The sequence below is a fragment of the Felis catus genome, chromosome A2 (genome assembly GCF_018350175.1).
Source record: "Felis catus isolate Fca126 chromosome A2, F.catus_Fca126_mat1.0, whole genome shotgun sequence".
In the NCBI taxonomy this organism is placed as follows: domain Eukaryota; kingdom Metazoa; phylum Chordata; class Mammalia; order Carnivora; family Felidae; genus Felis; species Felis catus.
In genome coordinates, this window is record NC_058369.1 from 74,678,032 (window position 1) to 74,705,452 (window position 27,421).

The 27,421-nt window shown below is 43.0% G+C and overlaps 1 protein-coding gene, 2 long non-coding RNA genes and 1 pseudogene across 9 annotated transcripts in view; 2 read left to right on the forward strand and 2 right to left on the reverse strand.

Moving 5' to 3' along the window:
* Positions 1–27,421, forward strand: part of LOC102899948 — a 141,488-nt gene that overhangs the window by 85,905 nt on the left and 28,162 nt on the right. Inside the window, exon 7 of one of the 2 annotated variants that reach the window (XR_006594095.1) lies at positions 16,386–16,809. The exons of the other annotated variant lie outside the window; for it this stretch is intronic. This is a non-coding gene — a long non-coding RNA (uncharacterized LOC102899948). Of the gene's footprint in view, positions 1–16,385; positions 16,810–27,421 lie in introns of those variants that run through there. 2 annotated transcript variants of the gene reach the window in all.
* Positions 1,445–9,643, forward strand: LOC123383832. 2 transcript variants are annotated; one of them, XR_006594097.1, is made up of 4 exons: positions 1,445–4,012; positions 5,204–5,390; positions 7,004–7,068; positions 9,130–9,643. It is a non-coding gene; the product is annotated as an uncharacterized LOC123383832 (long non-coding RNA). The 2 variants fall into 2 exon arrangements; XR_006594098.1 differs by lacking the exon at positions 1,445–4,012 and adding an exon at positions 4,021–4,497.
* POU6F2 (POU class 6 homeobox 2) overlaps positions 14,501–27,421 on the reverse strand; it is a 496,186-nt gene continuing 483,265 nt past the window's right edge. For 4 of the 5 annotated variants that reach the window (XM_045052200.1, XM_045052199.1, XM_023250205.2 and 1 more), the window contains 2 exons: positions 19,285–19,453; positions 14,501–15,747 (listed from right to left, as the gene is read on the reverse strand). In XM_045052200.1, coding sequence (XP_044908135.1) covers positions 15,243–15,747; positions 19,285–19,453 — 674 coding nt within the window. In that variant the 3' untranslated portion in view covers positions 14,501–15,242. The remainder of the gene's footprint in view (positions 15,748–19,284; positions 19,454–27,421) is intronic. The other variant, XM_023250206.2, reaches the window with a different exon arrangement.
* LOC111559670 lies at positions 25,118–25,268 on the reverse strand (annotated as a pseudogene).

Here is a 27,421-nt window from a genome sequence, read left to right on the forward strand (position 1 = left end):
GTGCTACAAAAAGATACTTGTGCTTTCTATTTCTTAGTCCTCAAGAGACAGATCCGGTACATTTTCCTCTCCGGATCACCCAGGCACACGTCCATTCTCTGAGGTCTTAATTCCCTCTCTACGAATCCCCTCTTTTTATCTAAGAAAGCAGAGGTGATTTCTTCAACTCGTGGCCGAAGGCATCCACTTAGAATCTCCTAAAAGCTGGCCTCAGACTTTGAGAGCAAGCAAGTATTTTTGTTAAATGGCAGAATCATGGGGAGAAATACCTTGGTGGGCCGAGATGTGGGCCCAAACCAATGAGACGTAATGAAGCAGGTATGCTGGTAAAATGCTCCATTTGGATTGAAAACATAAATATTTTCACATGGTGGAAGTATTTCATTTATCGGTACATTATGTGGCAGTGTTCTGTGGTTTTATTGTAGCCTGAGGTTCAATGTGACGTGACTATCATCCTCAGGGATAAGAAGGTGGCCTTAGGAGCCTTGTATTTGGTTCTCTGAATTTTTATCTTATGAACCCCAAATAGTTTTTAGAAAGTTCAATCAACTCTTCCCTTCTATTATGATTTTTCTAGCTCTAATAACCTTTATAAAATTTTTAAAAAATTTTTGAAAGAACCATTTAAATCCCTTAAGATTATTTAATACTATTATATAACCTTCCCTTTTGAAATGAAAGCGATATTACAAAGAGCATTACAAATAGAGAAGAAAAACCCTCACTTGTACATCAGACTTCTCTTCAGATGACGCAAGCAAGAAGCAAGTGGAGTAAAATATTTAAAGTGTTGGAAGAGAGAGGCCACCAACCTAGAATTCTGTATCCAGTGAAATTATCTTTCAAAAGAGAAGAAGAAACACAGACTTTCTCAGACAACAAAAAATGGAGGGAGTTCGTTGTCAAGCGACCTGCGCTGAAAGAGATGTGGAAATAATTCTTCTGAGAGAAGGAATTTAATATAGGTCAGAGACAAAGGTTTACATAAAGCAAGAGCATTATAGAAGGAACAAATGGTGGTAAGATGAAACATTTCGTTTTTCTTATTCTTTTTTTTAATTTGAGCGAGAGAGAACACACACGCATACAAGCAGGGGAGGGGGAAAGGGAGAGAAAGAAAGAGAATCTTAAGAAGGTTCCATCTCAGTACAGAACCTGATGTTGGGCTTGACCTCATGACCATGAGATCATGACAAGACTTGAAATCAAGTGCCGGGCACTCAAGTGACTAAGCCACCCAGGCTTACTCTTTTTTTTTTTTTTTTTTTTTAAGTATTTCCTTTCTTTAAAAAAATGTTTATTTATTTTTGAAAGAGAGCGAGAGAGAGAGTGAGCAAGGGAGAGGTAGAGAGAGGGGGACAGAGGACCCAAAGCAGGCTCTGTGCTGACAGCAGACAGCCTGATGCCGGGCTCAAACTCATATACTATGAGATTGTGACCTGAGCTGAAGTCAGATGCTTAACTGATTGAGCCACCCAGGCGCCCCTGTGTTTCTTATTCGTAGTTGATCTAACAGATAATAGTTGGTTCAAAATAATAATGACAATGTATTTAGTCATTACAGCTTACATGTGAGTGAATGACAGCAACATTATAAGGAACAGCAGGGAACGATAGGGAATATTCTGTTCGAGAATACTTGGACAGCTCCAGGAGGCAGTATGCCATCATTTGAAAGTGGACTTGGGTTAATTGTAAATGTGTACTGCAAACTCTAGGGCAACCACTAAAAAAATAAATAAATAAACAAAGAGGTATAATTGATATGCTGAGACAGGGGAGAAAGGGAATCATATAAGATGCTCAAGTAAACCAGTGAAGGCAGAAAAAAAAAGGGGAGGGGAAGACAAGAAAAGAAACAAGGAACAAGGGCAATGAATAGAAGCCGTTACAAATATGGTAAATATTAATCTAACTACATCAATAATTCCTTTATATATGAATGGTCTAAATACACCAACAAGTGTATCAGTGTTTTCAATCCATCATAGTAAAATGTGCAGATCCTCCCTCCTCCTTTTCTTGATAAAGACTTTATTATAAACGCTGATGGCACTGGCATTATAAAGTTGGGGAAGGAAACTGAATTGGAAGAGAATTAGGGAAGACACTGAGCTGGGCTTGAGATGCCAGGTGCTGGGAGACATCAGGTCAATACATTTCCCATATATCGCAGGCCAGTACCTTTTGTTTTCCCCGTGTAACGTGGGGGTCCCCAAGGACCATAGCCACTAAAGGATCAGCTTGGTGGTGATATTGTACTTGACCTCCATCAATGTTTGTTGAGCACTTAGTGTATATTCGGTGTAGGTACTTGATATTAAAAAATGAATGGGGCACTGTTTCTGCAATCACAGTGTCGGGCAGGTGAGCATATCACCAGATTACTTAAATAATGAGCAGCAAGTTCCCGGATTTCATAATTTATGAGTTGTCTAGTTATTATATTCAGAGGCCAAAACCCAAGAGTGTTTAGATAGATTTTGCTTGGTCCCTATATATTTAAATTAAAAAAAAATTGTTGCTGATATTTATAAGTTAAGATAATTCACATAAAAATAAGGGCTTTCAGCTTTTCTGGAAAAACTGGAAGGACTGCCGATGCTGGCCCTGCTTTCCCACACAGTGATGAGAGGCCAGAGCTGAGGCAAGGTTACGTCCTTTAGATAAGGCACATGTTCTCCAGCCCATCACACTCCATACCACATCGTATCGTCCCTGACATTGAAGCCAAGTGTCAGTTCCTTTTTATCCTTCTTCTTATACTGTTCTCCTGGGTTCATTTTACTCATACACTTTACCTCTCAGCACTGTAAACATTTGAGTTTATGACCTCTATTAGAACTGTAATTCTCGTGAAAAGCAACATATAAATGAGAACCAAATGAGTAGTATTTTGTTTAATCACCAATATTAAAGGGAAGTCTGTTCATGCCTGTTGTTCTTAACAGCATTCCCTCCAAAATGCCCCCCTGATGTGTAACCAAAGTAGACATTTATCATCAGCAGGCCTCCAAACCATCCTTCCCATCTCTCTCTGCTCAGGTCTGGAGAGGAAGGCTGGGCCATTTTGGTATGACTTATCGTAGTTTGGCTGAAAAAGTTCAACATCTGTTGGTATTTAGGGCATTCATCGTCTCTCAGGCTGGCCATGTGCCTCCTCTCTCTGAGAGGTCTGAGGTGGACACTGGTGGTGAGCTTCGGGGGCTGAAGGAAGTGCACTGTCAGCCCCAGGGTTTGTTTTTGCAATGTGGGTGATCCTGCTGTGTTTTTTCACCATGAAACCGGAAGGGCAAAAAAGACATGGTGGCAGGCATTGGGAGGTAAAATCATGCTGGGAAGAAACAGAAGTGTCACAAAAGGTATGCCCACGCATTCCGTGGGCATCTAGGTTCGGGAGAACCTGAATTTTGTTGGTGGGCTTGAAGGATATTTCAGTACGGCCTTGACAAGTAGGCCTTGAAGCCTAGACAGACCTGGTCTCTTATCTTCATTGTTCCAGTGACTAGCCGTGAGACTTAGGGCTTGAGACTGCCTCTCTCTGCTTTAGTTTTCTTTTCTCCAAAAGGGAAAAACTAGTAGTATCTTATATTTGATGTGTGTGTGTTGGGGTGTGTGTTGTCAAATTAGATGGCAGGGAATGGGTTTGGTGGGTTTAAGTTATCTTTCTGTGCTGTTATAGCCTAGACTGGTTCTCCATTGGGCACTTGTGTATAATGTTTGATGTGAACGTGATATGGTCACCCAAAGTGTTGATATGGTTTGGACTTATATGGAGAGGAAACCATTGTTTTTTTTTTTTTAACGTAAGGCAGAAGGTCTCAACCTAAGAAGGAATTCATGATGTTCGGCACTACAGTCCTGCCAATACCTGGGGATGCATGTCTCCATGACTAGAACCTACTTTTCTTCACTAGTACCTCTTGCCTGGTTAGTAAAGCCTGCATGGAAGCAGTCTCAGGCATCACATCTCCCGGACAACCAGGGGGCTGTTGTGTTTTCCTCTAAGGTGAGCTGTGTGATGGGTCTAACGAAAATTTTGGGAGAATAATTCCTGAGTTTGGGCGACTCATGCAGCCGTGGTGCTTCATAGAGATGGGATTTCAAGATACATGAGTTCCATTTTTGATTTCCTGATTTGCCCTCTGTCTCTGTAGTTCAAGATAATCACATTAGGCAGCTCATAAATGTTAAAATAGACCAATAAAAAGATAAACAGTTGAACTATAATATGCTGACAATGGAAACTCTTTGTTTCTTGGGATTTTCTGATTTTTCTTCCACAAACACAGATTACTTATAAAATACAAGGTGTCAGCAAGAAAAACTGAAAGCAAAACCAAGCAAAAATGTTTCCCAATTGATCTCTCTTCCTTCGTCTGTAGTCACGATGTGGTCTAAGTGACCAGAACCACAGGATCCAAAGTAGACTCATCTGAGGCCCAGTGATCCACTTCGATGAGGCATTAGTTGGAGAGTTTAGTCAGTTGGGATGTAAGTAAGTCTTGATGGATCTTCCTCTATGAGAACATTTATTAGTGGCATAAGTAAGTGTAGGCAAGGCTGCAAATCTCAGATAAGAGGGCGCAATTTGGAAATGAGGACGTAATACATACATATAGTAGGAATCTAAGACATGCCTGTCTCCTTTCTGCTTTTATCCAGCATCATAATAAGAGCGCCTGGAAGGGGCATCAATAATATGGTTCACTACTAATGTTATTGCATGTGGGTCTCTTACTCTTTCACTGAAGTTCAGGTTTTGAAGCTACTTCAGTTCTGGATCCGCGTAATTATACTGGCTTCCTTACCATCGCCTGTGTGCAAATAGCCAAACATTCTAGAAACATCACCATATTCAGAGATAATGCCCTAATGACCTTGATAATGAAGCCCACTGACACATACAAAGGCTGCCACACAGATGCCAGACTGTACTAGTACAAATAAAGCAATGAAGAGAGTGGGCCTTGTTCCTAAATGACAACCCATCAGGTCTGCTGAAGCTAGAAGCACTTGACAGTTGGGAGCACAACCAGAATTCTTAAGGGTGACATGGGAGTATCAGTGAAAAATTCTGGAGTGGACTTGCTGGTCCAGGCCAGCGTCCTGTTTCTACGCTTATTTCATGTTCTTCACTTGCTGATGAGATTAGTCAAATAACCTGAAGGATTTAGAAACTTTCTCTTTTGCTTTTCAGTTGGTTTCAACCCATCTGCCTTTGGAACAATTGGAAGTCTGTATTTTTACGAGGAGCCCGTGACTCTTGGTGATGTTGGAATCGTATGACATATACAGTCATTTCTAACTTCCATTTATGTATCCTTTACTATTTCTGCCAAGCAGGAATCATTCAGGCTGCATTCACCTAAATCATGGTGGACTTGGTAATTAGATAATTGGAATTTATCTTCAACAGCAGCCTTTCCTGAACTATACCATATGTCAAATACTGTACTTTACACAGGCATCAGACACCATTTCACAGGAGTTCAATGTGTATCCACCTCGGTGAATACTCTAATTCCTAATATATTTAAATGCCAGCCGTACTCATGAACTCTGAGCTCTTGGTCAAGCCCATTAATTTTATGATACTTAGTTCTCATCTCTAAAATAGAAACTCCTACACGTCCAAGGGCTTATGTTAGGAGCAAATAAAAAAAAAGTACAGTAGTCCCCTCTTATCCATGGTGTCGCTTTTCGTGGTTTGCGTTACCCATGGTCAACCAGCCTGGAAGCAAATGATCTTCCTTCTGATGTATCTTCAGAAAATCAGTAATAGCTCAATGCTATGTCACAATGCCTACGTCGTTCACCTCACAGCATCTCATCACTAGGCATTTTTTTTTATATATGAAATTTATTGACAAATTGGTTTCCATACAACACCCAGTGCTCATCCCAAAAGGTGCCCTCCTCAATACCCATCACCCACCCTCTCCTCCCTCCCACCCCCCATCAACCCTCAGTTTGTTCTCAGTTTTTAACAGTCTCTTATGCTTTGGCTCTCTCCCACTCTAACCTGTTTTTTTTTTTTTTCCTTCCCCTCCCCCATGGGTTCCTGTTAAGTTTCTCAGGATCCACATAAGAGTGAAACCATATGGTATCTGTCTTTCTCTGTATGGCTTATTTCACTTAGCATCACACTCTCCAGTTCCATCCACGTTGCTACAAAAGGCCATATTTCATTTTTTCTCATTGCCACGTAATATTCCATTGTGTATATAAACCACAATTTCTTTATCCATTCATCAGTTGATGGACATTTAGGCTCTTTCCATAATTTGGCTATTGTTGAGAGTGCTGCTATGAACAGTGGGGTACAAGTGGCCCTATGCATCAGTACTCCTGTATCCCTTGGATAAATTCCTAGCAGTGCTATTGCTGGGTCATAGGGTAGGTCTATTTTTAATTTTCTGAGGAACCTCCACACTGCTTTCCAGAGCGGCTGCACCAATTTGCATTCCCACCAACAGTGCAAGAGGGTTCCCGTTTCTCCACATCCTCTCCAGCATCTATAGTCTCGTGATTTGTTCATTTTGGCCACTCTGACTGGCGTGAGGTGATACCTGAGTGTGGTTTTGATTTGTATTTCCCCGACAAGGAGCGACGCTGAACATCTTTTCATGTGCCTGTTGGCCATCATCACTAGGCATTTGATCAGGTCTCCTCATCACAAGAAGAAGGATGTGTACGGTACAGTAAGACATTTTGAGAGAGAGACCACATTCATATAACTTTTATTACAGCATATTGCTATAATTGTTCCTCTTTATTATTAGTTATCGTTACTAATCTCTTACTGTGCCTAGTTTGTACATTAAACTTTATCATCACTGTATATTATAGGAAAAGACATAGTATATATAGGGTTCAGTACTGTCCACAGCTTCAGGTATCCACTGGGGGTCTTGGACCATCTCCCCTGTGCATAAGGGGGGACTGCTGTACATGAAAGAACTTTGAAAATTATACAGATATAAAATTATCGTTACAGGAACGTCTGCCACATACAAATGGCAACTGGCTAAAAGAATATATTGCCAAACTCCAAGTCCACAGGTAAGCCAAATCCGTAGGTCATTCAAAGGTCTCTGGCAGTGATTTTGTAACATGTAAGTGGTGACCGATAAACATGCAAGCTCAGTACACGTGCGCTGAAGGCAGCCCCGTGCCTGGCACATGTTGGAAATCCAGTAGCAATTTTGTGGAATTGAACAGAATTGAGCCTTAAAGAATGGGTAGAAGTTGGATAGGTTAACAGTGCAGTGGATGGATGTCCCAAGCAGAAGCACAGAATGTTCCTTGGGTAGCGAAGAAATTTTAGGAAGTTTGGTTTGAGAATTGATGAGGAGTGAGGCTAAAGAAGTAAATAAGGGCCAGGTCATGAAAGGGCCAGCTGTGCTGGAGTTTCGTGTTCACTCAGAAGGCAATGGTTAGCATAGGGAAGATTTTAAGTAAGAGAGAAATAGGTTCTTGTTGGCCTTTTAGAATGATATCTTGGGGGGCACGTATAGGATGGGTAGAGAGACCAGGAGGAGCATGTCACGGTGGTCCAGGCGAGAGGTGGGCAGGTTTGAACTAAGTAGTGGCAGTAGGGGATGGAGTCCAGGAGACAGAGTGTGGAAAACTGACATGACTGGAGCCATTTAAAAACAGACCAGGAGTGGCCGCTGCAGAGAAATGGTCTTACCTGTCTTTGTTTGGACGGGCAAAACGGCAATTGTTTATTTTTTTATTTTTTATTTTTTCCAATATATGAAATTTATTGTCAAATTGGTTTCCATACAACACCCAGTGCTCATCCCAAAAGGTGCCCTCCTCAATACCCATCACGCACCCTCCCGTCCCTCCCACCCCCCCATCAACCCTCAGTTTGTTCTCAGTTTTTAAGAGTCTCTTATGCTTTGGCTCTCTCCCACTCTAACCTCTTTTTTTTTTCTTCCCCTCCCCCATGGGTTTCTGTTAAGTTTCTCAGGATCCACATAAGAGTGAAAACATATGGTATCTGTCTTTCTCTGTATGGCTTATTTCACTTAGCATAACACTCTCCAATTCCATCCACGTTGCTACAAAGGGCCATATTTCATTCTTTCTCATTGAAAATGGCAATTGTTTAAACAATTGCTTGAGAAGTCGGTGCGAGTATGGACCTCCTGATCACAAGGCTGATGGTTGTGGACTTTCTGAAGACAGAGTGTTTAACCCAGAGCAGCTTAGCCTGTTAACACCTATAGAAAAGCTTTCTCTCCCCCTCAACTCATGTAACTGTCCCTCTTCCTTCTCCTTATGATAACCCCTTGCTTCCTTCCATCCTATAAGCAGGACGCTATTTGGGTTGCCACCTGAATCTTTTCTCCCTGAATTGCAATTCTTTGATGCCAAATAAGTGCTCGTTTGCCTCTTACTGTGGCCCTTCATTTTCAGGTTAACAGAGTCAAAAGGAATTCATGAGGCACAATTGCCAGGGTTTGTGGTGAATTGGAGATGTGTATGTGGGTGTGTACAGGGGTCAAGGATGACTTCTAGACCTCTGCTTTGGATCGCTGATGGGTGGAGCTATTAACAAGGATAAAGGGGCGCTTGGGTGGCTCAGTTGGTTGAGCGTCTGGCTCTTGATTTGGGCTCAGATCATGATCTCCCAAACTGTGAAATGAAGCCCCACTTCGGGCTCTGTGCTAACAGTGAAGAATCTGCTTGGGATTCTCTCTCTCCTTCTCTCTCTGCCTCTCCCGGCTCACATGTGAGCACGCATGCTCTTTCTCTCTCTCAAAATAAATAAAAATAAAAAAACAAAACAAAACAAAACAAAGATAAGTGGAGATAGACGGAGATAGATGGAGAAAGCCCATAAAGAAGAGTGTAAATTATGTCCACAATCCGCTTTAAGAAAACACAGTGATGTTTCATATGTTCTAGATAGATTTTCACCTAATACATAGAAAACCTCCACAGGTGTCTTCTTCTTTTTCCCTTGACCATGGCTTTCTCTTGTTGGTGCCGATAAGCAGAAAGGTTCTCGAGGGCTGTTTGCTTAGACTCATTTCAAAGGGAGGAATGATGGAGAAGGAACCCAGACCTGTGTGAGTTAATGAGGAGCTGGTTTCATCTGCTTTGTGACAGCTTGCTCCTGAACTCTTTCCAACTACGGATTTTTGATTAACTTCATCAACTATTGTCCTGCTACATTTGCCGCTGAACAGATGACACGTATATGGTTGGCTTAGTGGAAAATTGTATTGGGACAGCCTTTGGAGCCTTTTAAAACAGGTATTGGTGATTGTCTTGGAACTCGGGCTATTTCTGCCTGTTCATTTACTGGTTTCAAATCAGCTTCAGAACTGTGTTTCATCATTTAGATTCTGAAATTTATTTGTGAAATATTACAACACAAGAAACCTGGAGTGATTCTAAGTTTCTTAAAGACAAGGATTCATTTTGTTTATTTCTGCATGTCCACAACAAAAAGTTTCTGGCACATAGGAAATGTTTAGCAGGTATTTGTGGAGTATGGAATGACTGAATGTAAGTGGTGGGGATCTTCTTTTATTTTCATCTTTTTGTTTTCTATTTTATTAGATTTTATTATAAGACTTATAATAGGTACAGTATATTAATAAAGTGATTCAGAGATATAGTTACAAAGAAATTATATTTATATCAGTGGTTGTTGCCCAAATATTGTATTATTGGTGCTGGAATGTCCTTGTTAAGCATGGAGACAATTATGACTTAAGTTGATATTTTCCTGGTCTTTCTCTTCGGCCCAGCATGACGGTAGAACCCAACTTTGCTGAACGTGCCAATGTTGGTAGGTGGAAACTAGTAGATTTTTATTGTGACAGGTGAAATAATTGTGTCCCTTCAGTATATTAAGCATTTCTATAATGAACAAAAGACAACCCCATTTATTTTTATATCTTGGCTACTGTGAATAATGCTGTAATGAAGATGGAAGTCCAGGTATCTCTTTGACATACTTATTTTATTTTTAGTTTGAGTATAGTTGAGTTGGCTATCTTTTTAAAGATATATTAGCAAACATATTTTATAATAATAGGCTTAATTATAGGCATGACCTTTGCCCAGAGTATTTTTAGAGTATTTTAAATGGAAAGAAAGCTTGACAATGACTATATTTTGTCTTTCACTGCCCACGAAGGCAGAAGTATCAGCATTTTTTTTGCTCCTCTTAAAAATCCATCTCGGAGCTTCCTGGCCACTTTCCTTGCCTATTTATAATGTATGGACACTCCGATTTTTGGTTCTTTTGCTTGCCCTGAAGCACTTCTATCAATCACAAGATGAAGTTGATGTATGGACCTCCATGTAGCATAAGAAATGTTTGCTGAAGGTCATTAAAGATATGCAGATTGTGATTCTAATTAAAAATATTTTTTTAACTGGTATTTTGACAGGATATACCCACCTTCCTTTTGATTTAGTAAATTACAAAACAACATTAACTCACGTTAAACTGAATCAGGAGCATATTCTAAATGCCAAAATTTTCTAGAACATGCACTGACAGACATTGCTTAAGAGCAGGAAAAGCTCTTTTCCCAGCAGAATCCTCTATATACGTGACACACAGCTGGGTGTTAGTAGGAGACTGGGGTGGCTGCGGGTTTTGTCTGCCTACCATATAGTTTCCGTCTTCCGTCTTCAGGGTCTTGTGGAGACTTCCTCCTTCATCCTTGGGGTCCCGCAAGTTTGTTATCACATGGACTTCCCCCGCCAATAGACAGGAAGGGTCTGTGACCCTGAGTGGCCGATTCAAGTACCTCATTCCCCAACACAACTCCTCATTTAGAGACAGGCGCACAAGACTCAACATCTGGGGTCTCCGTCGGAGAAGGAAGCCGAGCAGGGCAAGCCGATGAGCTGCTTGGAACCACTGTATCCAGCTGTGCTCCTGGTCGGGTCAAAACAGCATGGTCTCTTTTTGTTTCTCCAAGTTTAAGTTGGATTTCTGTAACCTGCGACCAACGGAGTCCTAATTTATCTAGTATTTTATTGGAAAAGTTGAAACAATCATGACATTAACCGGTCTGCCTGGATTCCCTTCCTCTTCTTAACAGCTACCATTACAACACACGCTCATTTACATGCTTGCAATTTAAATGACATATCTGAGTTGAAGACACACTTAGCCTAGAAGCTCATGTCAAACAATTCTTTATTTTTTATGGTACAAATTAAAAGTGACAGATCTGAAGCTGTTAAGAAATACACAAAGTGCAGCTTTACTGACCATACAGATATTGCTCTAGATTAAGTACAGTTTCGTCAGGTTTTTTTTTTTTTTTTTTTTTTTAAACATTAAGCAACCTGTGCAGATAAATCAGCTTTGGTTTCAATGTCAGAGCAAGTAAGGAGCTTTTAAATATCCAGTTTGGCTTCTTGGTCACAAGTCCATCATGTCAACTTCTCATCATGATGATTTTTTCAAAACAACCCAGTCGGTTTTCCTGCCCTCCTTCCTGCTGCCTGCCCCACGCATGGAGAGGCAGCTCTCTGTGGTGCCTCATCAGTGACCCTGGTGACCAGTCTAGATCACAGCACGTAGGACAAAAACAAAAAAAAATCACTTTCTTAACAACAAATAAACAAATGTGCCTCACATAATTTCAAGTTGAAGACAAGCAAACCACGTGACGAAAAGCTCATTACAAAATATTATCCAAACAGATTTTACAGTCAAACATTGAAATGAAAATCAATTTCCTTTTTCTCCATTTTTTTTTAAGCTTGGTCATTAACTGGGTACAAGTAGAGTGCTGAGGTAAAACATTGATGAACAGTTTGTATTTCTTTTTTTTTTTTCTTAAAATAGGAACAGTTTAGTATTGCAAGATTGTCAGCAACATTTAAGCCATATCTATACAATGTGCATATACCTACAAATACTGAGCTTTGGTCCAGCGTAGAGAAGATGAGCAAAGGCATTTTACAATTTCTTTTTGGTTATAGCTTGAGTTCTTTGATACGCCTCTACTTGGTTTTCTTTTTTCCTAGCTCCTTTTGCTGTTTTGTTCTCTCTTTTGTGGGGTGTGTGTGTGTGTGTGCGTGTGCGTGTGCGTGTGTATGGTGTGATTACAACATATAGAAACCAAAACCTTGCAAATGCAATAAAAACTCTCAGCGGTTCAAAATGGTTTTTTTGGTTGAAAAAGAAGAAAAAAGCCCACAAACAAGTGTGAAATATAACATTGGTCATTTTTCGTTCTCATCAAACCATGAAGGAAATGAAGCTGACCGTGATTTAAGAATATGTAAGAAAAATATTGAAGCTTGGAATACAATCACATGTGCCCGAAGTGGCTTTTATTTTTTGTTAGTGGCAACCTTAACCTTCAGTTCATGGGAACATAAAAGACGCTTAAGTGCTGTTGGCATATGAAGTTGTTTACAAGTGGAAATAAGAAATGTCATACTAAAAATTAAGCAGTAGGTGAGGTCCCGAAGACTTACAAGTCACACAATATAATTTATATTCCTAAGAATTTGTTCAGGCACCTTTTTATGCCTTGTAGCAAAAAATTCATCTGTAAAAAATTAATATAAGAAGCATTACAACACCTTATAAATAATTTATAAAACAATACAAAATTATAAAACTATAAAAAAAATCACTGCACATGAATGGTTTTACGACTGTGGGATGAATATATTTCTTTTTTATTCCACTCTGGAAGATCACTTTTATTTTTTATTTTCACTGTCCTAGTTATCCCCTCCCAATTATAGATCTCCGAACGGAGCAGGCCTTATGCAGCAGCTGCTGGCATATGTTTACACATTTAGCATCCGTTATATGTCCTCTTGTTAACTTCTCTTCCTGGGGAGCTTTTCTTGACGGAATTTGGAGCAGGTCCTAGGAGAATACAAAATCTGTTTAACTGATACGTTTTTGGATTTCTGGGTTGTTGGTGTTTGTGCGGTGGATTTGGTGGTGGCGAAATGGGTGCCGTGATGTCGTTGGCATTGAAGATCAAGTTAGCCATGGTCCGTTAGCCGTGGTCCAGTTAGCATCAGACTGGTCCAGTGGAAACACCTTCACAGGCGAATGATGCCACTTGCAGGATTTCTTTCTGAGTTTCCATGCTGGTGGCCTCCTGACTGCTGCGTGAATCATGAGCCGTCTGGGAGGGGGGGTGGGGTGGAGACGCTCATACCATTGCACTGACATCACCAGCCGAGGGGCCCACAGAAGAAACTCAAACTCCCACGGGGGAGGGAGTGTGTTAGGGAAAGAAGATAACATTTCTCTTCAGTCGGGCAACTTGAGGGTTTTGTTTTTTCTTTCATAATTTACTTCTACAGAGCACATGAGTGTGATTAGTAATTAACTATTCAGGAACATTTGCATCTAGACGGCGTGCACATCGGTGGTTCTCTTTGCCAGCTCCTTTGACTGAACACATTTTGCCTATACCTGCGGGATCCGGGTGTCCACCTGCCCAGCCATCCTCGCCTCTCACCCTTTCCTTCTGGCCTACTAGGTTATTTCGGCCCACCGATCTTTTGAGTAAGTTATTTTGAAAAATGAAATAATCCCCTAGTTCTAATGGTGAAGGCTCTTCTGCTGTGTTAGACAAGCCGCTTCTAGATTTTTTTTTCCTTCTAGTGGAGGCACTTGATTGCTACAACTTCTTTTCCCCTCAAGAACCCAGCCCCCAATTCCAATTGTTTAAATTTGTCTTCTAACTTTCTGCTCTATTTGTATATCCCAGGAACAACTGCTCCCCCCCTGAAAAGAGTCTGCCATCCCTACTGGAATGAAAATAGTAGCAGAAAAGATGGGATTTATAGGATACATGATGGCCTTTAATGATCCAGTCACGATCCCTTTCTTTTTGGCCTGTTTTCTTTGTGTGTGTGCATATGGGTGTGTGCATGCTATGTGTGTGTTTTGACTGAAATCTTGAGACATTTCTTTGGCTATCAGACCTCTGAGAGAAATTGCTTTGCACAGAAGCATAACATAGATGTAAGTATTGAACCAAATGTGCAGTTTATGTTTATATTACAAAATCGGTTTTGGTCAGGTCTCCATGTACGTGGCCAACAGACTGAGAAAAATCCCAAGCTCTGGTGTGGACAGTGAGTACAATTATAGCTTATGCCAGTGTTGACAGTTCATCGAGCAAAGCCCTCGTTATTTTGGAGTCTCTCCTGCATTTCACCGGGATCTGAGTGGAAAGAACACGGTTCCCACTCTGTGGCCCTCCAGCAGACCCTGGAGGCCACATGTGAGGGAGATGGAGAAATGGAGGAAAAATGAGAAATGCGGGCTCCATTTTCTTTTCTCAAACCCACAAGTCATAGAAGAAAGCAATGAATGCTTTGGCACACGATCCAGGATGTCGCCCCCTCCCCCCCCCAAAAAAAACTCACAAACAAAAAGAGAAAAGAATGCCCCACCCCCAATGAAAACCAACAGTGAGCCTCACATAATGGCTTCAACGATGGCACCCACACCACAGGTGGGGACAGAGATGGGTAAGATGGGAGAAATCAGGCTTCTTATTTTTCCTTTAAGTACAAATGTAAAAATTCCTAACGCAACTTTACACGCAGAGAAGAGTAGACCAACGATCGCGTTTGCAATGCCGTGTTTCTGACTTTGGTTAATAGGTTTCATAGTGAAATCAGCACTTAGAACCTGAAAGAATGCAGTCCCTAGTCCCTCCTCCAGGTGGCAGGCTTGTATTCGCTTTGAACAGATAAAAGTTTTTGTTGGTTTTTTTTTTTTGTTTTTTTGTTTTTTGTTTCTGTTTCTGTTTTTGTTTTTTTGTGTTTTTTTTTTTGGTTTAGTTGTTTTTCTTTTTCCTTAAAATGTGTTCACATTTTCATAATGTACAGAAAAAGGTATGTGGTTATTTGGTTTGCTTTAAGTCCGTTAAAAAATTGGCTTTGGGGGGAGATGGGTGGGGGAGGGGACTATCCTACCGCACACACCTGCGGCGGGGTGTGTGCCTTGTTTAAAAATTTTCAAAAATTGTTTTTTTTTTTCTTTTTGGAAAACCAACGGACACGTATAAACCATTCCGTCCACTTGGTAGTCTCCTTAGTCCTTTACTTACAAGGGTGATGACTGGAGCTAGTTTTCAATTTTATTTTCAATTTATTGTTATTGTTATTAATTATTATTCTCAATTATGGTCTGCGGAGTCCAAAGGGTGGAGTTTCGTTTCTGTGGGTTTTGCTTCTGATTCTGGGCGGGCGTCTCTTTAGGAGTTTTCTTCCAGAGAGTCTGTTAAGGGCTCCAGAGGGACGGCCGTGGCCGGCTCGTGCTGTTTTAAGCGTTTAATTGTGTTCTTCAGGGCTTGCCTCTTATTGCAGAACCAAACTCTAACTACCTCCCGGTCATAGTTCAGCTTCTCGGCAATTTCGGTCATTTCCTGCCCAGAGGGGTGTGTGTTCTTCTCAAAGTGGGCATTGAGGATCTCAAGGGCCTGGGGTGTGAAGGAGGTGCGCCGCTTGCGCTTTTTGGACGGTTCGCTCCCGATAAACTCGGTCAGGTTCTGCATACCTGCTCGATGGCGGGCCTCAGCCTCAGCCATCCACCGCTCAAGCACCGGCTTGATCTTCTGGGCACTTTTAGGGGTGATGTCCAGCTTTTCAAACCTGGCAGGATACAAAAGGCCAGGGTTCAGTTTGGCTGTCAGACTGCTAGCTATAGTGTTCTCTTGGGCTTCCTGTGGTAGGAAAAAGTGGCTTCTCAGGATGGTGTGTCTGGGGGGAGAATTGAGAAAGAACAGTCTTACACTGAGTCCTCTGCCAGGGTGGGCCTCCTGCCTGCCTGCCTGCCTGACTGCCTGGCAGAGCGAATTCACTCCAGATTAGCAGCCAGCTCAAGTAGCCGACCCCGCTCAAGCCAGCGCGCCCCCCTCCCCGCATGCTTCATGCCCCCATGCAGCCCGCACAGCCACGCGGATGGGGGTGAGGAAGGGTGCAGACCACAGGACACACGAGCCATCATGATGGGAACAGACACAACTCGCAGATCTTTTTCCCCCCGTGCACCCTGGACAGCTGAGCTTTCACGCTGATCGTGCCGGCCGCATTTCCCCCTCCTCAGAATCCTCAAGGCAAAGATGAACACCAGGCAGCGGCATCCGAGCCTACAGCTGCCGTGGCCTTCCATTTGAAATGATTCTTTTTAGGTTTCACGGTTCATTTTCCTTAAACTCCTCCCACCGACTCGGTTAGGCAAATGTTATAGCTGTTCCTTACCATAGTCGGTTGATGGCAACTGGAACGCGTTTCTTTTACGGCTTTCTTTTCATCTCTGTGTATGTCTTATTTTAATCTCTCTCTCTCTCTCTCTCTCTCTCTGTCTCTCCCTTCCCCTCGCTCCTTCTCTGTCTCAGGTAACCAACAATTTGCACCATATGTAAGTTAACAACATGTGCCCCTTTCAGGTGAAACACAGCCCGTGGCTACTTTACTGTTGGACTCAAACAGCCGGACACCTTGTAATTGCCACGGACACCCCCCTCCCCGGATGTGCTAAGGCCACGTCGTGCCTTTTGAACGCTGTCCAGTGTAATGGTGTACTTTTGCACCAGGGCATCAAGCTGTGTTTAATGTGGGATATCTGCACACTGTACTTGAATGATATCATTTTCTATAAATGAGCTCTTCTATGTATCAACTGCTATCAGCACTCCTCTGCTACACTGATTTTTAAAAAATGGGAAGCATCTTGGATGAAATTATATAGAGTGTTTTAAGAGGTCATCATGGTGGCAAATCAGACTCACTCTCCATGAAATATACCAAAGGACCACTTGCTTTTATTTGCCTGTTTGTTCTACATCCAAATTCACAGCCCTCCAGCATGACAACTTGGGATACACAGATCCTCTCTTGGATCCTCTCTGGCTACACTCTTTTTAAGTGGTCAGTGTGTTGAAAGACAACTGTCTGACTGCAGAGCCCATCTCATTACAATAGTCTGTTCTCATAGAGCTAAAATGAACCTGCGTTGGCCAGTCAGAGTATGTTCTATAAGGACGCTTGCAGAAGAAAACAAAAGGATAGTTTTCTTTTATGGGCCATAATCTTATCTTTGACAGTGAATTTTAGATATTGTGATAGCAGGCAAACAGTGTCAAGGTTTAATTGGATTTCCATAGCATGGCCTTCCATGTATGGTTCGAGGAGTTATTTATTTATTTAAAAAACAAAACAAAACAGAACAAAAAAACACCAACCAACTTCCACTACTGATCAAAGGGGGAAGAGGTACGTTTTGCTTTTAATGTAAAAGGAACTAATCATCTAATATCATTTAATGAGCTTGGCCCCTGAGGTACGCTCCCCCAGAGCTCCAATTGCCGTGGTAATTTGCCACATACCACATTTTACCATCATTCACCATGAAAGCCCCAGAGTTTAAACTCTTGATGGCGTGACAACAGGCTCTAGGGATAAAGCTTGCATTCGGGATGCAGGGACACACCTGGGGTGCCCAGTGTGTTGGTGGTGTTTCCTCCTCTGTGTCTCTGACCAGGAGGGGCTCATCAAAGCCATGCCTGGGAGTCACTGTAGCTTGTCAGTGACACCTGGGTGAGCAGGCTCGAATGCAGATTCCTTCCCACCCCTTAAAATGAACCTGAATTGTTCCAATGTCAGATCATGGTCTCTTTCAAGACTTTCATTTTTTTTCTCTTGGTAGTTAGCTCCTAGAACTGGCTCACCAAAACACTAGGAGCTAGAGAAAGGCTGTAAAGGCAAGGCATCTGACATATTCTGTTATCCAGTGAATTCCAGGGGTCTCTCTCTCTCTCTTTTTCATCAGCCATGGCTTTCTTGGCTTCCCCTGGGGAAGACTTTAGAAATCAACATATTTGATTGGAATGCCCTAGGCACACTATGTGCTCTGGTGGAAAACATTAGATGGCACTTAAACCAATAAAAGGAAATCACGTTTTAGGACTAAAAATAAGCCAAAGAGGACGTTAGCAAAAATAACAAATTGGCAACAACTTAAAAACCTGTAGCTGCCTTTATCGCGGGGCCGTCAAGATGAAACAAAATTAATGTTTCCCGACAGGGAGCCACAGTATTCATATCATTGATGCCGCTTGTTAGTGTTGATGTTTCTGTACATGTTGTTTGGAATAACATATACAAGCCTTGAAACAAATTTCCCAGCAGTAGTAGTATCCTTGTATAGACTGAATAAAGGTTATTTTCTACAGGGAGGTATCTTATAAGAAAAAACAGTAGGGGAGACCATAGAAGTGAGAGGATCCTATGGCGCTTTTTGTATTTAACAACAATCAATGGGTTTTATGGAAAATCATTGAGCAAAATGTGAGCTGCAAGCTACTACCCCATACTGATGTTATTTATAACCTTAGTCTTAAACTGCAGGAAAAGTACACTTCCGTCCTTTGGGGAATACATTAAAAGTATAAAGAGCAGATAAAAAGACAGCATTTCATGGATCACCAAGAACAAAATCCACTTAAATGAGTTTAGAGTTGGTTTCTTGGCTTTTCCTGATGGAGGAGGACTCATAAGGCATTGCCCAAGAGGAAAAAGCTCTTACAGAAGTGCCTTTGTTACCTCATGCATAAACATGGGATTAGCGCGACACACACATGCATGCACGGGGTCTGCTTCTGGCGGCTTGACCCAGATCAACTTGAACACAACCAAGGCTGGATGCTTGTCATTTATGTATGTATTTATTTTGGAGGGGTGGGGACAGGTGAGGCCAGATTCTCACTACCCCTGCCTGCGCCGCGTAAAGCAGCGGCTTCTTTGAAAAATGTGCTTTTAGAGTTGTGTCTGGGAAGGCAATGCTACTGCATTCCTTGGCGGTCACGAGACGGTTAATTTTCTTTTTAAGGTGTTTTTTTCTTGGAAGAATCCTGAGAGCCATCCCTGGGCAGAAATGGTGGGAACGGCAGCTTTATGACATTCGCTCAGGACGCCTGTCTGCAGACAGGAGACCGTGGCTCTCAGCCTCACAGGAGGGTGGGGAGGTCCAGAAGGAAGCTCCTGGCCCGAGGTGGGGTACTTCCAATGAGACCGCCTTCTTTGTGAGTTGACAGGAGTTATCAAGCCAGGACCCCAAATCTGCTTCAGCACCTTCGTTTCCATCAGTGTCACCAATTCCAACATGTAAGCGCCCCAAACTCAGTCCCCGTACTCTACCCCTCCAGCTCTGCCCACCCGAAGAAGAAAAGCTGAGCCATGAGGACAAACGAGGCCCAGGCCGGCCAGGAGAGGTGACAGCATGTGGGCACGGGTTACCTGCAGATGGCCGACTGGCTGTACGCGGGGCCCTCTGTAGCACTGAGAGCCTGTCCCACCTGAGTCTGGGTCAGGCCAAGGGACAGGCGCCGGATTTTAAAAGCTTTGGCAAATTCTCGGATCTCCTCCAGATTAACCCCATCCACCTCACCCGCTGCCGTTTGAGGATCTGTGGAGATGTTTTTAAAAATAGGATCAATACGTCAACACACATCCAAGTAATATCTGTTTATCACGGCTTCTAAGAAAGTGGCTCTCTTTGATAGCAGAGTGGTGGGGAAACCAACATTGTCCAGTGTTCCCTGTGTGTCCCACGTGAGGCACCCAAGACCCCATCTTCGAGCCATCACACCTCCACAAATCATCCTTCGGATGTTTCTTTCCCGGAAAAATACCCCAGGAAGCTCACACCGCCGCTTTCACAATACAAGAGCATGCTCCCTTGGGGTTCACAAGTAACAGTCAGGGCAGGAAGGCACTAGCTATGGGATGCAACTCCATTTTGCCCATAAAGATGTTCAAATATTGTGCGAAACTATAAGCATGGAAAGGCTTCAATTTGAAATGTCTTAATTGGATTCTTTAGGGCTAAAAATTGCCCTTGGAAAAAATAGCATTTTGTGTTTTTCCTTCACCGGATCACCACTGCTGTCAGGCTAACAGATGGTAATGCTGTCTAATTTCTTATGTTCACATTAGCCCCTCAGAAGACCATGCTTATGAAGCTGTGAGACGAATATTATCTTTTTTTTGTTCTCCGATAGCAGTTTACTGACATGATGCCTTTGTCCCCTAAAAGGGCACATGATAAAAAATGCCTACTGCAAGAAGGCTCCTTTGGTGCCGGAGAACGCGGTCAATTTAGGACTTATCAAGGGAAATGACACAACAGCTGGAGAATGAACCCCCCCTTCCCGCTACTGATCCCCGGATAAATGATAAATGAAAGCGAACGCCAGGCTGGAGACAGCATGGGTTGGGGATAGGGGAAGATTTCAAAGTGCTGCTCGATCCTGCCTGGAGCGAAGCCGCTCTCCCCGCCAGCTGACTCTATTGTTCTCCACCTCATTCCTTGGACTTAGGTGAAAAGTTTTTCTCTTCCTCTTTCTGCACAATAATCCATCAATTTCAGTAAATTCAAGCACTTGTCAAGGGACTGTGGTGGACTAGATTAGTCTTCTGGGCTCAGGGCTACAGAAACTCCTGTTCTCATGAAGAGAAATAAACATTTGCATTTCAAGGGCCAAGTTTTCAAAGACTTTTAAATAAACATGCTAATATCTGGGGGGGGGGGCTTGGAGCTTTGGGTACAGATGGTCATTACAGGGGAAATGGACTCTGTTGATAGAATCAGCAATATAGGTATGCACCGTACCTTCTTTATGTTCACATTTGTACAACCCCTGTAGAATTTTTACGTGTTGTTCGTCATAATTTTGTTCAAGGAAAGATTGAAAAGTGGTACAAGGTACAAGCACGATGGACAGTCTCTAAGTATTTCTTAAGTGACTCCTGGGAGTCCTAATGAGTGTTAAGAGGGAGCTAGAGAAACAGGAGGGGAGTTGCGGTCTCTAAGGACTTTATAGTCTGTAGGGGGTTGGGACTTAATATTATGAATGAGAAACAATTGGAGAAAAAGACCAGGCTGAGTATAATCAAGAACTATTGGTGTGACCCCCTGCCGCAGAATTTACAGAGAAGGGAGAGGTGGTAGGAGGGAGGATTCATCTGGGTCATGCCCAATAGGCAGCTTTCAGAGAAAGAAGGGGCCATATTCTGGGGAGGTGGGCACAGAATGCAGGCCAAGAGCGTTGGCCTTTATGGGCTGGGGAGCTCGTGCTAGGAGCGGAGAACATTTTCAGTGTAGGACATTGAGGATCTATGTCCCTGGGCAGGGGCAGAGGGTGACTATACAAATCTTGCTTTTTCTCCCTGGTTAAAGAAAGGCTTGTTTGGGTTGTCCTCGGGAGAGGCTGCCCTCTGGATCTTAAGTCCCATCAGCACCGCAGCCTGGAGCGACTCCGAGGGTTTGCTAAGGACTCTGGGAAGCCAAGTCCCCACACCCAGCAGCCTGGAGCCTCTTCTCTCATTTCTTCATTTAAACATTCCTAGAGCAGAAGTTGCAAATGAGCAGCTTGCACATCAAACTCAGCTTTCCTAGAGCTTACGGTTTTTTGGAATTGCCAACATTTAAACATTGGGAGATTGCTAAAGAAAAAAAAAACACCTCTGTGGTTTATGTTCATTTGAATAGAAGTTTGGCTGCTCCAGTCTCCGTTTGCACGTAACTTGGGAACAGTCAGCTAGAACTGGTTCTGGCTGCCCTGAGAGCCCCTCCTCCTCATCTGCAGCCCTCCTTAGACCTGCTGCCTGGCTCAGCCGGTTTCGTGACTCTGCTGCGTTTAGAGTGTGCATTCCCAGCGGGGTGGAAATTGGTTCTGGGGTGGTGGTGGGGGGGGGAAGGTGGAAGAGTCTTAGATTGGACAATAGTTGTGGCCGCCCCAAGGGCCGTGGTACATAAACAGAACAGATGTGCAGTATATCTGTGATATTAACGGTCCACGGAGGAAGGAGGGCAACTAGGACAGAAAAGCACAAATGCTGGAGTGGGGGGAGGTGCCTGGGTGGCTCAGTTGGTTAAGCGACGGACTTTAATTTCGGCTCAGGTCACAATCTCCTGGTTTGTGAGTTCTAGCCCCGCATGGAGCTCTCTGCTGTGAGTGCAGAGCCCATTTTGGATCCTCTGTCCCAGTCTCCGTCTGCCCCTCCCCCACTTGCAGCCCCCCCCCCACCTTCTCAAAAATAAATATTCATTTTTATATTTAAATAGGGTGGGAAGTGAAGGTTTCCACCGAGGGTGGAAAATAGGAAGCTGGAAACTTTCCTTGTAACAATGTGACTTTTAGGATGGTGCTTTTCTTGAAAGGTGACTAGGGGTCACCTGATGGGGCCCAGGACATGCATTTTGAACAAGTACCACAGGTGATTCTGATGCAGGGGATCCACGGAGCCCACAGACAGGGGCCTTCTCTCTGTTTCTGGCCTGCCCGAATCTGGGCATCTCGCCCTCTGCACACAGCTATCTTCTCTTGACCCCTTTACCATCATTATTCACCAGATGCCACTACCGTCCCACCTGTGTAAGAGTGACCAGCCACAAAGGCCCTGTGAGGGGGGGCCCCTGGGTAGGTGCCCCATCCTCGCGCTCCCCTGACACCCCCCCCCCCCCCCAGTTAGTGTAGTCTGGAGTTAGGGAGAAGAGTTTTCCTCTGAGCAAAGCTAAGTAGTCCTTGTGGGAAGTAAATTTGTTGCCCAATATTGGCTCCATCTTTAGATGAACAGGAATCAATGGAGTGAGGCAGCACGTGAGGGGCGGGCCTTTAACCGGCAAGAGTATGGAGCTTCAGCCCCTGGCCCCGGGCCAACACCAGATTTAGCTTGGTGGTGCGGGGCAGGTTTGTGACTTGGGTTGCAATTTTATGTAAATGCATTCTATCTTATTTCTTCCCTTCCCCTGCTGCCTTTCATGCCTATGTCTCTTTACTGGTCCCTTGAGACCAGCAACTAAATCTATGTGTGTGCCAGATTACTGACAATGACCGGAGTTGAACAGAAAGCTGTGTACTCTTGCTCCCGGGCCCCGAGCGACCTTGTGCCGATTCTCAAAACCTTCGCTGTAAAGCTCAGAGACGTGAGCACCTGCCCTGCCGAGCCCAGTGTCTTCCATGGGGCTCCAAACACGCTCTCATCACACCAGGAGGCTGAGCTCCTTCCTTCTGTCACACACATTTCCACTCTAGTCTTTTTCTGGTTCTACTTCTAGGGCTGATGAGCTGGGAATGGTGAAATTGAAACTGCATGATGGTCTGTTGGATAAAGGCCCAGGGAGAGGAGGCCCAGGGAGAGGAGGCCCAGTTATCTCATTGTGTACTTCGTTAATTGCTGGAGATGGGCTACCTCGTTTTCTTCATATTACTATTCTTACCCATAAAATCAGATGGCAAAATAAATTATTACAGTTTTTTTCCATGGGTCAGGTCTATGAAGGTCTCCCCATCCAAAGGAGGGGCCACCCTGGGACAAAAATGTGGGACTTGTTTTCACACTTTGGGAGAATTCATTAGATGGTGTCTGTAAGGTGTCTTGAATTAATAAAAAAAAAAAAGGATTTTTTTTTGGATCCTAAAGTTTCTATCTTAAACTCTTGAGGATTCCCACCCCCTGGTCCACTGTTGGAACAGTTCACCTTCCTTAAGGGGTATATACTTTTCTTTTTTTTTTTTTTCTTTTTTTTTTTTTTTTAATTTTTTTTCAATGTTTTTTATTTATTTTTGGGACAGAGAGAGACAGAGCATGAACGGGGGAGGGGCAAAGAGAGAGAGGGAGACACAGAATCGGAAACAGGCTCCAGGCTCTGAGCCATCAGCCCAGAGCCTGACGCGGGGCTCGAACTCACGGACCGCGAGATCGTGACCTGGCTGAAGTCGGACGCTTAACCGACTGCGCCACCCAGGCGCCCCAAGGGGTATATACTTTTCTATTTGAGAAGGGAAAACAAGAGGAATGTGGTAAATGGAAGCTTCCCTGGAATGTCACTTCAGCTGTCAGCCTGGCTCAGAGGCTGACATTCCATCCTGGGATAGGTCTGGCTTTCCCTCGTCCAGTCTCCTGGCCCTGAGAGGTTGGGTTAATTTCAAGGATGAATCTGAGGCCACCTTGATGGCCACCCCTCTGAGGGGCCTCTCAGATCCCTCCCAGGTGGATTCAGCACTCGAGCAACTCAGTCTGGGCCTTCTCTGCACTGAGGAGGAAGAGGAACCTTTCTTAGAAGTTGGCTCAGGTTTGGGGCGCCTGGGTGGCTCAGTAGGATAAGCGTCTGACTTTGGCTCACGTCATGATCTCGCGGTCTGTGAGTTCGAGCCCCACGTCAGGCTCTGTGCCGACAGCCCAGAGCCTGGAGCCTGCTTTGGATTCTGTCTCCTTCTCTCTCTGCCCCTCCCCACTTGTGCTCTCTCTGTCTCTCAAAAATAAATAAATGTAAAAAAAAAAATTAAAAAAAAAAAAGAAGTTTGCTCGGGTTAAGTCAACCCAATATATTAAGTACAGGGTCAGAAAGCAACAGTAGTAATTGCTAGGGTCCACCCTGAGTCTCACCCTTTGCTATGGAGGAGCCAGAAGATCAACCTCTATAGAGATTAACTGGCCTAGAGATTGAGAATAAACTGGCATTGAAAATTGGCAGTGATTCCTAAGTATAATGATGATGTTTCCCAAATCGAATCTGCGATGCAAGGGCTGAAGAGCACAAGATTTTTATGGGAACTAAATGCAAATTGGGTGAAAACAGACCTGTTCTGCAGACCCTGGTTGTAGGGTCACTGGGTCCATACTGAACTGAGTGCTAAGGATGGGCCAGCAGAGATGTTTTGTTTTGCTTTTCAACTTTAGCTCCCTCCACCAGTTAATGTGGACATCAGCGTAAGGGGCTGCTGACTGGGTTGAACAGCCACCGTCCATCAGCATCATGCTTTCACAACCTCTGCTTGTGGGATTTTTATATACAAGATATGCAACTTTAAAGAAGCTGCCAAGTATGAATTAACTGTCTTATGTAAACATCCATCTGGTTCTTAATGTTATTCTCACAGCGGATAATGGGCATATTTACCAAATATTTCTGAGAAATAAACCATTTGAGAATGTGCAAGGTAATGTGGGGGAACAGTTTAATTTGCAATATGGTGACTTCATTGTGGAAAATGGTGTGAATTGTGATCATGGGAATCAGGGGTGCCTACAAGCCATCACCATACGTCTTTATGTTCCCTTTATGGTTTGTTTTTTATGGGATTAGCCCGTAGTCCTTTGCTGTCTAAAAATCAAGTTTGCAGGCCAAGGCTTCAAAACATGTGTACTGTAAAACAAAACAAAACCAAACTCAGCAAAGAATACACTTGATCTTAGCCAAAAGGCCGAGAAGCGATGAACTCAGCAAAGAATAAAAAGACCGAAATCTACCTATTTTTAAACAGTATTGTGTAAATCTTGAGCCAATTTGGGACATTTGTCAAGTCATTTGTTTGACTCTGTTAGACTTTCCAAAAGCCCTGCTTATAGACTGTATTTACATCTGATGACTGTGGAGAACAAGCAAGGTTTAACACAGGATAAGCTGTATAGGTCCCGTGAACAGATACTGTGCAGATGTTCTGAGCTCAGATGTGGTGTCCTTTGCACACGAAGATCCTGTGATCATTGCTAAGGCATTCACTCTGTATTCTTTTGCCTGGAGTGGGGAAGATTTTTGGGTGATTTTTGGTTCTGTTTTATCTAGAACAATGGCAAGTTGCCAGCACTATGGTGACAATCTTTGGCCGTGATGTGGGAGGGTTCATTGACCAAGGTTTTGACCATAGGTTCAAATCTAGTTTGACTTGGTTCATACAATGGCCTTAATCTCTTGGAGGGATTTGTTGATTAACCATCAAACTCAATTCAAGGATTATTAACTCTAGCAAGTCCTTCTGTTCTGTCTCAACCTCTAAAACTTAGTTAACTCTCTATTATATTGCCATAGTCCCTATTCACGCGTCGATCGTAGCTTTCATTTATCTTTATTGTACCTGCATTTCTTTGTTACCAGTTCATGACCTCCCTCAGTGCAGGGAGCCCATCTTGCTTATTTTTGCTTTCTTGATTTCTATTGCTGTGCTTGGTATATACATGGTGCTCAATACGTGTTTTTATATTTAAGTTGACAGCCTCTGATTAAAACACCCTTTTATTCTCCTGTAATTTAACCTGCATAACAACTACATCTGAACGGGGTTGGGTCTTCCCAAATTATCCTATCTGCAGATTTGGTGAAGTTTCATCTCAGACAAAAGTAATTTAAAATGGGTAGTTCATGCTTGAATATAAATTTCAAAATATGCATAATGTCTAGCTTAGGGAAAAGCCTGTGCTTCAATTGTGGGGCATGGGTCCAGGCTTTTTAAAAGTTATTTGAAGACTATTTAGGCGATCTGATATATATTGTCGTTCACATTTCACTGGATAAAATTTATGTGTAAACATCTTATTTTTTAAGGCAGCTATACTGTGTAGCATGTGTATGGCCCATTGAGTCAGACTATTTGGGTTATCATCCTGGCCATGCCACCCATTGGATTGGTCACACCAAGTGCCACAGTCTTACAACCAAGACTGAATGTGGTCCCTCTGACAGTAGATGGCCAAGATGGGTTGTAGTATCAGGATCTATTTGATGTCAGCTACAAGATCTGAAAATGAGGATTTCTATTACCTCATTATGAATATTAAAATGAAGTTCAGAGTGTTGAAAGTGCTTGGAAAGCCCTACTTTACAAATGAAGTCTTAAACAGAGATTTCCTGGGGTAATCAGCATTAGAGAAATGCTCCGTGTATCATTCATTGTGTAGTTGGGTTTTGAGACAGAAAGAAATTAGACAACGTGCTCAAAATCCATAGCAATTGTAAACCCGTTACTGAGCCTCTCATATATCTGCCAGAGAAGCCTCATCATTTAGGCTCTGCATATGAGTTTGGAGTTTCCTGCCTCAGCTGCCTATGGCAAAGGAGTCTCTATTTCCATTCTTTATATTTCATATCAAGATATGTAATATGGGTCACTTATACACCTAGAACTTACATGTCCCATTGGCAACTGTACAACTGAAATTCCATCTGTCCCGTGAAGTAGCTCTATTACTGATTTCTGAAAAAGGCTAATCCTTTCCCTCCCAGTTTGAGACAAGTGGCTAGAGAGAATCCAGAGTCATCCATCCATCTGTGTGTTCATCCATTCGTTCACCTCTCTAGTCTTCTAGCGTGACTGAGTGTCCACATTGTGTAAAATCCTGTATTTGCGGGGTGGTTTGTACTTTACTGTATCATATTTAACGTATTTCTTCTCTAGAAGATGTTTGGTCTCAGTTCCTTTTCTTTCAGGACCAAAGCTTAATAGCCTATCCTAAAGTTATGACCTTGATGCTATTTACAAATAGAGTATTTTGCGGAAACTTAGGCGGAATATCGACTTTGAATGATGCTGAAATCTTGTCTGGCAACACTGTGATGAGGAGTGTCTTTATTGGGGAAAATCTGGCTATAATT